At 39.5% G+C, this 12,702-nt stretch overlaps 1 protein-coding gene across 1 annotated transcript; it reads left to right on the top strand.

Annotated features, from left to right (window-relative positions):
• Positions 1-11,748: 11,748 nt before the first annotated feature.
• Positions 11,749-12,195, top strand: LOC143550407 (putative mitochondrial protein AtMg00820). Its single transcript, XM_077041053.1, has one exon. The coding sequence runs from the start codon at positions 11,749-11,751 to the stop codon at positions 12,193-12,195; it is 447 nt and encodes a 148-aa protein (XP_076897168.1).
• Positions 12,196-12,702: the final 507 nt, after the last annotated feature.

The following is a 12,702-nucleotide window of genomic DNA, read 5'->3' as shown; positions in this document are numbered from 1 at the left end:
ACTCGCTAAAATCTTGAATCGAGTCGAGCTTAATCAAGCTTGAGTAGGCTCGCAATCTTAAACGGGCCCAGTATTTATAATAAACGAGCCGCTCGATCTCTTAAGAAACTACTGACAATCGGAGCTTGAGCTTTAAAAGTGAAGCTTGAAACAGTTTTGAATGGCATAAATCAGGGTTTTTGGTATATGTCTCGAGCAATAACAAGAAACTTGTACGGATTTGGAAACAAGAATAACACAATCAATATAAATGCAATCTTAATTTTATTGAAATGTGGATCAAACAGATCTTGCAAATTTACACAAGTCATCATCATCATCATCGTACTCAGTATAAGTATGTTACAAATTTACACCAGTCTAACCTAATAATATCATAAGTACAATAAGTATAAGTATGTTGCAAATAGATAATAATAACATATAGCTGATGATGCTTAATATTCAAATAGAAACGAGCCCATCAATCTGTTCGCTGCTCAATCATTTAAGTAACAACTTTTTATTTCACGATAACCGAAGCACAGGCCGACACAGAGTGCTATTTAACCATGGTAATGTTTGGAAAGATCTTCAAAGAAATAGGAGCTTCAAATCAAGTAGAAACATTACAATCTTCATCAAAGTTCAACCATTACGTCTCCAAGGTGGCGTAAACTTCATCAAAAGAAGTAAATTTTGGAGGTATTTTCGGTTTAATTCGACAAAAGCTAAAAATCCCATCTTGTTTCTGAAATGGGATCTAATTTTCAGGCCTCCTCTCCATCAACCCTAGATAAAAGCCTCACTCCCACCCGTCACAGCTTCTTACTGGTCTGGTTGATTCGGGAAAACGAGTGTCAAGAAAGTAGTAAAGGCTCATCACAGTTTGTTTTCCCGAATCTAAAATCTAATCTGCAATAGAATGCACTGAAATTTAAATTAAGTCTTATTTTTTACTATGGATCCTTAATTGATTTTACCTGTTAGATTTGATATGCGTCTACTATGAACAATTAACATGACATGTTATGATAATCAACGTATGATGTGAGCACCCTTGAACACACAAATTAAACAATCATCAGAACCCGTTCAAATTAAAAATCAGATCAATAATTAGAGACGGAAACTGCTTACAGATTAATAGTTTTACATCGTTAACCGATGTAAAATTAGCTTAAATGCTTTGTGTGTTAAGTTATACCCCAAGGCCTTAATTATTTTAGCAAAGATGCAGTAACTGCTGATTAATAAATACAGTTAAATGTTTATCCAACTAACCTTCTCGCCAAGATACTGTAATGTACAAATTGTAACTTTAATATGACTTATAAAGTCTTAAATACATTGTTTTATAATCCTATCCTGTCATATCTACTAAAAAAAATAAAATAATGGTGATTATGTGTCAAACCAATATTCTTCTCTCATTCATTCAAGCTATATTCATAACTAGCTTTAGAGCCCGCGTAACACACGAGATTATCTAAATAATTAAGTTACAAATCAAGCAATACATAATGTATATAGAAAAATGTATTACATCTATGATTGTATCATTATACCTGTCACACCCCAATCTACGGCGGAAATGCCGAGGCGTAAGCTGATTGCTTGCAGACTATCATGCAATAATTAAAATTATAATATCCATTAATTCAAATTAAATAAATCCAACAATTTTCAAATACCAGGTACATAAACCATAATTAATAAGATAAGTAAAGAAAAAAATAAAATTTAAATTCTTGTTTCTTCCCTCTGGCATTCAATCCTAAGTTTTCTTCAAAACACGCTTGAGTATTATTAGGGCTCGGTTCCCTTTTCTACCTCGAGTATTATTAGGGCTCGGTTCACTTTCTGCCTCAAATATTATTAGGGCTCGGTTCACTTTCTGCCTCGAGTATTATTAGGGCCGGTTCCTTTCTTCTGTACCTTGTCATTCTTTTTATATTTATTCATACATACATATATCATCCATAAATTATATATATAACAATCACATCTTCAACTATAACCTGGCAGTACATGCAATATCTGAAGATCGTTCACGTACCATCAAGCATTCATTCATAGCGTTCACATAAATCATATATGGCATACACTTACCACTTAAGGTAAGTGTATTAACTAATCGCATTGAGTATGCACACAGCCCCGAAAACATAACAAGGAAGTGGAGTTAGAAACTCACCTGAACTCGGTTACGTTCACCACTAATAACAATTACACGTATCAATTAATTATCACTACCCATACACGTATCAATTTTTTGGCGGTCGGTCGCCAGAGCCAGGATTCCGGCGCCCGGTGGCCGCTGCAACATCCTTATGTCAAAGGTGTTATGTTTGTGTGCCCTAAAATTGTTAAAAGGTTTGGATTTGGGCTTAGGCTGTATGTGGGCTTGGCATTTTGGGCTACATATGTCTTGAAAGTTAGAGTTTCCTTTAAATTGGGCTTGAGTCCGTATGTATGGGCTTCATTTAATTAGTTAATTTGGGTTGAATTCGTTTATTTGTGCCGAGAAATAATTATATGTTTGGGTTGACCAATATGAAGAAAGTCAAATGTGTTCGAGTTTTCGTCATTGTTGGACCATGTTCAAAGCATGGTTTTTTTATGCTATTTTTTAGGTGTTTGAGAAGTTGAGGAACTTTGAACAAATTGGATACAAATTTGGACTTAAAGAGGAAATAACAAGCTTTGTTCATTTGATCGTTGTCCTCGGTGGATCATACATTTATGGGGTGACTGACGAGACTTCGGCTTTATCGGGTTGATTCGTGAAGATGCGAAGCACGGTTCGACGATGTTTTGATATCACAAGACAATGGGGTGATTTTAAGGCCAATATTTGTGACTTGCGATATCAAATTATGACACTCGTTATGTATTTTATGGTCAAGTGAATAATTTAAGCCGACGATGAAACCGGACACGAAACAAGAGCTTCGGCACGCGCATTTAGCTTCAACTGGAGATGCTTCTAGAATATTTGTGTTTAGCTATAAATAGGGAATACTGTTGTTCTTTATTTGTGTGTGTTTTCATTGTGTAATCAACCACCCAAGTGGAGCTCACCTTGGGTGGGATCGGTTCATTTATTAATAAATCTTTTACTGATTGCGGAGTCGTTCACTATCCTTATTATTTTAATATTTGTTCGATCGTTTGATTTACCGCACCCGTCTCGAACATGTATCAAGTGCAAAAATCGTTCGCGTTGTCATTTCGGGACTACAAGACGATCATGATCTTCAAAACCTGGAGGTTAATTGACATAGATCTCTTCCTTTACTTTACAAGAAGGCGGTCTTCACATCCATTTGATTAACTTTGAAATTCATGTACGAAGCATAAGCCAAAAATTGACGAACTGCCTCAAATAGCTACAGGTGCATAGGTTTCATCATAATCAAATCCTTCACGTTGAGAGAACCTTTGAACAATCACTTGCTTTATTTCTTGTGATCACCGCATTATCATCTTTCTTGTTTCGAAATACCCATTTCGTCCGGATGGTTTTCTTGTTCTCTGGTTTCTTGACTAGCCTCCACACATGAAGCTTCTTGAATTGTAACAGCTCATCTTGCATAGCTTCAACCACGAGCTTTCCTTCAGAGCTACTCAGTAGTCCTTCGGTTCAACCTGTGAAATGAAACATGCAAAAAGACATCCGTTAATTGTACCAGATTTGCTTCTCGTTTGGATGCCAGCAGATGGAGAACCGATGATGTTCTATGTGGGATGACTTCATGGGCAGTTGAGGAATGTCTTCAATAAGGGTAACAGGCTTGAAGAGTCACTGTCAGATTCTCCATGGGATGAAAATGAAAGGAGCATTTATGAGAGCATCATTGGCTGATTGAATAGAGTCAGGTTGATCAACTCGATGTTTGTGGAATTGGTTAATCCTAGAAAATGTTCGCCGTAAGGGAAAACAATTGTATTAACCGAAGTTGATGCGGTGTTGTTTGATTCACCAGCAGTAGGATCAATAGCAATAGTAGCTTGAGCAATTTCTTCTGAAGATGGAGGTGTGGCAGCAGATTCAACCACGCTTGGAGCTACCTGAACTTCTCGTGCAATGTCAGCTTAAACATGTTTAACATTATCGGTGGACAGGTAAGAATCATCATAATCAGAATCAGTGTTAGAAGTATCTTCGACAAAAACTAAGTCAATTGAATCAGTAGTTTGAGGAGCAGCATTTTGTAGGTCCCAAAACGATCATACGAACGGATTTTGCACTTGATACATATTTCGAGACGGGTGCGGTGAAACCAAACGACCAAACAAAATAATAAAAATATAATTAAGATAGGGAACGATCTCGTTGTCGGTTTCAAAGATTAAATATTTGATAAATGAACCAACCCCACCCAAGGTGAGCTCCCCTTGGGTGGGTGATTTCACCTTACAAACACACACAAACATCACATAAAAGTGGCATATTTATAGACTAACACAATAAAAATAAGATAGAAGATCCTCTCGTTGAAGCTATACTCGTGCACCGAAGCTCTCGTCTCGTGTTCGGTTTTTTCGCCGGCTATGATTATTAACTTGACCATAAAACATATAACGGGTTTCGAAATTTGATTTTGCAATTCATAACTCTTTGGCCTAGCAATGACCCCCTTGACTTATGATATCAAAACTTTGTCAAAATGTATCTCGCATCTTCATGAATAACCTGATAAAGCCGAAGCCTGTTCAATAACCCCTAAGGTATGATCCACCTAATTCATCCATGAAGGAGTTATCGCTTCTTTTATCCATCATGGATCTTCGAGCAGTATAGGTTCAGAAGAACTATCGGGGACAACGATCAAATGACAAAGCTTGTTATTTCTTCTTTAAGTCCAAATTCATATCCAATTTGTTCAAAGTTCCTCAACTTCTTGAACGCCTCGAAAATAACATAGAAATAGCATGCTTTGAACACGATCCAACAACAAAGAAAAACCCGAACGTATTTGACTTTCTTCAGTTGGTCAACCCCGATCAATAATTATTTCTCGGCCCGAAAATCGTTCCATATAATTACCTCAAATAAAAGTAATCATTCTTCATATGGGCAACCCATTAGTGAATTTAGAACAAGAACTAGGCCCAAAAATAATCACAAGGCCCAAGTGGTTAAATGGAAGCCAAGTTTTCAGCCCAAGACCAAATCCAAGCCCACCTCACTTAATGAACCATATTAGGGCACAAAATATGATAGCATAATAAGACATAAGACAGCCGCAACCGGCCTCCATTGCTGGATTTTTTGGATTGCGGCCACCCATCTTCCTCCACCATCTTCGCTGGCCTGTCACAACCTACAACCACCATTCAAGTCGGACATGCTTCATCTCCTAAACACCACTCACACCCTAGCCGTCTACATAATCTAGTATATATAAAAAATAACAGCCGTCATCATCTATTCCGGCCGCCGAAAAAGGAATACGGTAACCACAGGTCTCGCTTCCAGCCACTCATCCACGATCATGGGGCACCGACAACATATCCATCCTCTACACCCATCAAACATCCAACATACGCCACCATCCGCCGAAAAAATGATTTCCGGCCACCATGTCGGAAAACCGTTAAAGGGCGCCACCGGCCGTATATTATCACATCCACGTCCATCATCCAATGTCGTCTTCAACCAGATTCAACTTTCTTTCTTTCTTTTCTTTGTTTACTGCCGCCACTAATCAACACAATGTCCGGAAAAACGATTCGATTCGATTCGTTTATGAACATTTTTTTATAACTTGAAACTCGGGCAGCCACCATTCACCACCGCCAGCAATTTCCACAAACCCGTCGGTCACATCTTCATCCAACAGTTGCAATGACACGAAATAATTGACACATGTGTATCGGAGTTTGGTATTTTACATCTTCATCTTTGAACTCGTTGTCGGAAAGAACCGTAGGGTCGCCGGATATTCGTTGTATAGTGGAGCGGTTCCCGAAACGCCCGGATTAGGCACTTGTAGATCCCGAACATCCTGATCTACAAGGAGAATTCTTCAAACACGCTTATTTCCCACTTTATATCCAACTTTGTTTCTAGATCTAGAAACTTTATTTTCAAACTTCAACGGGTTTTAACATTCTGGTTCGGGTAATAGCGGAAATAGAACCTGAATATCTAGAGCAAAGTTGAATCATAAGATTCAACCCGTTCTGATACCAATTGTAGGTCCCTTGACCGGATATAATAACACAACACTAGTTTACTTGGATCAACCTCTATAGTAGATAGCGAAAATCACTAGTGAGGACGGAGATCTCGGATCTTGTTTGGTTATATTTATTACCGAGAGGGAAGAAGAGAAGAGAGAGTTTGTAATATGATAAGGATGTGAAATTGACAAAAAGTTATTTGTGTATGAGATACACACACTATTTATAGTTTGTCTGCTCATGCACTATCATTTCATTATTACGACCCAATGGGCTCCAACATACATGGCCTTGGCCCAAACTTACAAAAATATAAACTGACTAGCTAACTTATATACACATTTAAGCATAGTCAAGTACAAAAGACTAAAACACAAAATGGGCCTACCGACTTTCCATTGTGTCATATTTGATCCTTGTAGAATATGCGTTCTTTAGCCATTTTAAACGATTTTAAGAGTTTTTAATAGTTGTTTGACGAGTTTGAAGTTATGAGGATATGAAAGGGTTAAACCAAGTTAAATACTAATAAACGAAAATTTTAAATAATCTGAAAGGTCCGAATATCATTCCCGAGTCGGGTAAATAAAAACGAATACAAATAAAAACAATATGAAATGTTACAAAGAAGGTGTAACGGTACTATGGAGAATGGAGGCGAGTTGAAGGTTTCGGCGTGATGCGGTCGGAGAGAAGTTCCACATCAGCAAATCACTAACGGAGTTAACATCCGTTAATCATGGTCCGTTAAAAATATACCCCTTTAGTTGGAACCGCTACCGGGTAAGTTTATAATTAGGACTGTTATATGCCAATAGGTTATAGCTGAGATTATATAAAACCAATTTTTCAATAGAAAACAAAAAGAATGATACCAAAGCAATCACTCGTGGTTACCTTTAACAAGGCGACAGGTTCTGGGAGAAAATTTTCATAATAGCATCGCAATCAATAGTTGGATTATGCCAAAATGGAATAGGGATTTATTTAAACATTAATATTTACCCGAATTCTTGATCATAGATGGCAGCTTCGGTTCTTTATTGTACAAGCAGCAGACATGCATTGCTAGAAGTTTGTAAGTGAGATATGATTGTGATTGCCAGAGATTATATAGAGAGATGAAAGAGGCATCATATCTTAGGGGATTTTACACGAAATAGGACATACAGGACATCAAATAAATGTTTTATAAAATTTTATCATTTTAATGAGTTGAAAAAAGGATCCAGCTAACTATGTTTATAAAAAAAATAAGTGAAGGAAATTATTTGTCAATAATAAGTAATATGTTGCATATTTAAATTTCAAAGTTATCCTAAGTTAGTATTTTTCTTGTTAAACACTTTTATAAATACTTTTTGTCATAAATTAGTTGTATGGAGTATTTGGAAAGTTTAACGATGGCTCATTTATAATATTACATGTTTTTATTTGGTGGAATGCGGAAGTAATAATATTAAAGTTAACGAGTATTGGGTTCTTGTGTAAGATATGGAGCCAAGCCCATAGGATGTTATACATGTGGGTTGGGCCTACATCGATGATTTTTCTATTCATGGGCCAAGCCTATCTTGTGCATTCTAGAATGTGGGCCGAGTTTGTTTCATTAGCCCATCGGGTCAGATTAAGCTTGACTAACAGAACATCAACGTTTGCGTCTTATGGATATTCTATGTTAATCAAACGTGAGTCTTGGGTTCTCACATTAAGGTCGCCTAATAAATCCTTTTTAGACCCTATTTTTGGGATTGTCAATATTTTTTTTCAATCGAAAGGTCGACTAATTAATTCTTTTTAGACACTATATTTAGGATTGTCAATATTTTTTTTTCTATCGAGTACTGCATGTTGAACATCGGTGGGAATGAAATCCTTTCAAAGGTTATATTAGCATTAAATATTGTCGCTTGTTACACACATTTGAAACATTTCTCTCTACCACATATTAAGTATTTCTTAGCACCATATCATACCATAGGTCCAGATCCAAATCTATATTAGCTTGAAATGTAAAACCGAAATGAATATGCGAAGTGAAATCAAATAAATAAATATACAAAAAATATTAAAGATGTATAACCAAACAAATGTTTTCATTAGAAACCAAATGATAAAAGTTACAACTTGATTTCTGGTTGATGAAAATATCTGCCAAGAAATGTTGAACGCTTTGCTCGTGTTCTTACTTAATGCACTGCCTTCTAACCCCATTGCGAAAGCCAAAATTCTTAAGCATCCGTCAGTGGGTTTTCCGTTAACCTCACCCGCTTGGTTTTTTGTGAACTTGCAGAATGGGATTACTTAATCCCCAAGGTTCTCACTCCCGATGTTCCCAACCGCTTCATGATTTGCCTCCATGTTTGCTTCTTCTTTAACTAAAATAACAAAATCCAAATCAACAAGTTAGTAAATAAGAGTATAAACACATATTAAGAAAAGGAATACTTAAACACGATTACATGAGCAACTTGCATGACCACGGTGACTAGATTCTGGAATCTGACTAGAAACGTTATTTACACGTGTTGTAGCGCATCCCGCCTAAATTGTCCACATAGGCTTAGTTTAAATACCCGTTTCCTGCTTGGTATGCCTCTCTTAACTGAATAATATTCCCAGCAGTGATTATGCCTTGATTTTAGGAATAGATTATGATCTCTTATTTATTGTGTATAATTTGTTTATATCGTTTCCTAATTTACCGATTGTAATCTCCCTTTTTAAAGGGTATTATAAATCAATGGAGATCATCAAGAATTCTCAACCATAAACACTTTATGGTATCAGAGCTTCGGTTCTGAAAAGCACCCACCTCTTCCCCTTCCTTTTTTTCTGGCTATTTTTTTTGCAATGTTGCCGCCATTATGACCACAACAGACGATCAGCAGTCTTCATCCTCTAACCCTTCACCCTGCGGCACCAATATCACATACACCTCGTGGGCAAAGCTTTTTAAGTTTCACTCCATTGCCTACCGTGTCATTGATCACATCGATGACACACCACCCCAAAACCTTCAACCTTCGGATCCTTCATTCACCGCCAGGAAAGAGCTGGATGCATTGGTCTCCCAATGGATATACTCTACAGTTATGACCTGCTCACTCGCATCATTGACACCGAAGCCATGGCTCGGACCACCTGGCTAAAACTGCAACGCATCTTCCTCAGCAACAAGAAAGCAAAAGCTGCTGCCATGAAACCAGATTCGTGAATCTCACCCTCGCCGCTTGTAGTTCCATTGATGACTATTGCAAGCAACTGAAAGATCTCGCCAATCAATTAACAGATGTTGACCAGCCCGTCAGTGAATCTTGCCTGGTTCTGCAACTGGTCTGAGGCCGTCCCCTGAGTTTGACACTACTGCCTCGCTGATAAACTCCCAGGATGCAGACTGGGATCGTGCCCGATCAATGTTGAACGACGAAGTCATCCGTCAGGCTGTGCGTCAACAGCAGACCTCTTCTGTCCTTGTTACTCCGACTGCTCAGAACATCCCCTCCCAAAGCTTTCAACACTATGCAACTAAAATACAACGACCCGACTCAATATATGGACACCGGAGCTGAACGCCATGTCACTGGCAACCGAGGAGTGGGTCGAGTGACATGAGATGGTGTAGGAGCGGTAGTTGGCTGGTTTTTAGGTGGTAATGGTGCAGGGTCAGTCCAATTATAGGGGTCGTGGTCCGGGCAGAAACAACTCCCGAGGACGAGGCAGAGGTCGCAGCCACCGAGGAAACCCCACAGGGACCCTTGGTCTTTCACACCTCCTTCTCCTAACCAGCCGTACCCTCAGTGGGCTTGGTGGAATACCCCACCTTGCCCCTACCCAACTCAGAATACATGGTGCCCTAATCAGTCCCAAAACACACCCGCTGCCCACTACACGGGTTACCCAGGTCAGCAACCATACGGCTTAGCACATGTTTTTCCTACAGCTTCACCAACCGGGTTTGATGCGTTGAGCCCTTCGGATCTCAGCCAAGCTTTCAACACTATGCAACTAAAATACAACGACCCGACTCAATATATGGAGCCATGTCACTGATAACTGAGGTATGATTCGTCACCCTGACTCATTTCCTGTTAATACTAAACTTTTAGTCAACAACGGACAGTGTTTACCGATTGAGGGTTCGGGTACTGGTTTCCTTCCCATTTTTAACCGAACTTATATCCTTCCAAACATCCTTTATAGTCCACAAGTCATTAAAAACTTATTGTTCGTCCGTCGATTCACTCATGATAACAATGTTTCCATTGAATTTGATCCTTTGGTTTTTCATTGAAGGATCTCAAAACTGGACGGCACCTTTCCCGCCACAATAGCACGGGAGATCTTTATCCAGTCACTCCACCAACCCTTCCACCGCAAGCTTGTTCAATCACATCTACAACTTTACCATGGCACGACCGTCTCGGGCACCCTGGAACTCAAGTTTTAGATGTTTTATCTAGACATTTTGGTTTTTCTTGTAATAAAAACAAGCAGTCTTCATTTTGAAATTCGTGTCATTTATCTAATAGCAAACGTTTGCCATTTTATGAATCAAACTCTTTTACTTTTCCCCTTTTGATATTATACATTGTGACTTGTGGACATCTCCTATCCCTAACAAAACTGGCTATAAATACTACATGGTATTAATTGATAATTTTTCAAATTTTGTGTGGGTCTACCATTTGAAATTTAAATCAGAAGCCTTCACCACATTTACAAAATTCCATCAATTAATAGCCACCCAATTCAACTGCTACATTAAGACCTTTCAATGCGACTTGGGTGGTGAATTCGATAACCATGCCTTCAAAAGTTTTGCCCAACACCATGGCCTCTTATTCCGTTTCTCTTGCCCCCAAACCTCATCTCAAAATGGCCAAGCTGAACGTATGATCTGTCTCCTTAACGACATTATTCGTTCGCTCCTCATTCATGGCCACTTACCACCTGTCTTTTGGGTCGAGGCCCTTCACACCGCCGCCTACCTTCACAACATCCTTCCCACCAAACGCCTCAATTTCTTCACACCTACCTTTGCCTTATATCTCCATCACCCTACATATGATCACCTTCGTGTATTCGGTTGCGCTTGCTACCCAAATACATCAGCCACTCAGCCCCGAAACTACACCCTCGTGCCATTCGTTGTATCTTCCTCGGATACCCCACTGATTTTAGGGGATATCGTTTTTTTTACTCCACCACAAGGAAAGTCCATATTTCACGACATGTCACCTTTGACGAAAAAACGCTCCCTTACACCATACCTACCCCATCCTCTACCTATAACTTTCTAGATGATACCAACCCACCAGGTTTCACTTTCTCTCGTCCTATCCCACCTGCGTCCACCTCACAGCCACATCTACACTCAACATCCCCATTCCCGGTGACATATCGACATCGCCCAAAGTCTCCTGCCCCAACCTTCCACAAACTGAGCCTACCTCAGCACCTCCACAGCCCCAAAACACGACTGACCCTGCACCATTACCACCTAAAAACCAGCCTACTACCGCTCCTACACCATCTCATGTCACTCGACCCACTCCTCCTTCAAATACCCACCCTATGACCACCCGCTCTAAAGCCTACCATGCTCTTACATCCGCCACCATTTACCCCATTCCCACATCCTATGCCAAAGCCTTTGCCGACCCTCATTGGGTACACGCTATGCAGACTGAGTTTAGTGCTTTACAGGTAAATGATACATGGGAGCTAGTGCCTCGACCAGACGACCGACCGGTCATTCTGTGTATGTGGCTCTTCCAACACAAGTTTCAATCGGATGGGTCACTTGAGAGGTACAAAGAACGTATGGTAGTTAATGGAAAATCCCAAACAGTTGGTATTGATTGTGAGGACACCTTCAGTCCGGCTGTCAAACCGGCCACCATAAGGACCGTCTTATCCATTGCAGTCTCTCGTTCTTGGCCCATTCATCAACTGGATGTCAAGAACGCCCTTTTACATGGTCACTTAAACGAAACTGTTTTCATGCATTGGGGTTTGTAGATAGGCGTTGCCCGAACTTTGTATGCAGGTTGAAAAAGTCCCTTTATGGACTTAAACAGACGCCTCGGGCTTGGTATACTCGGTTTGCTTCTCATATTCTGTCACAGGGTTTTCACAGCAGTGTGTGTGATAATTCACTTTTTATTTTCACACGCGGCACCCAGACTGCTTATTTACTTCTTTATGTTGATGACATACTGCTCACCGCTTCTTCTGATAAGTTATTAGAGAATATTATTAGCATGCTCTCACGAGAGTTTGCAATGACCGACTTAGGTCCCTTACATCATTTTTTTGGATCAAAGTGACCAAGACATCTAGTGGCTTATTCTTGGATCAATCTTAGTATACTAAGGACATCATTAATCGGGCTTCTATGTCCTCTTGCAAACCATGTGCTACACCAGTTGATTTATCAGCAAAACTCAGTGCTTCTGTTGGTTCTCTTTTTCATGACCCCACTCTATATCGCAGCCTTGCGGAGCGTTACAGTACCTCACCTTTACA

The sequence above is a fragment of the Bidens hawaiensis genome, unplaced genomic scaffold (assembly GCF_021521415.1).
Source record: "Bidens hawaiensis isolate Kalapana, Puna unplaced genomic scaffold, B.hawaiensis_p1.1 tig00016040_1, whole genome shotgun sequence".
Lineage (NCBI taxonomy): Eukaryota > Viridiplantae > Streptophyta > Magnoliopsida > Asterales > Asteraceae > Bidens > Bidens hawaiensis.
This window is presented reverse-complemented; position numbering and strand designations above follow the sequence as displayed.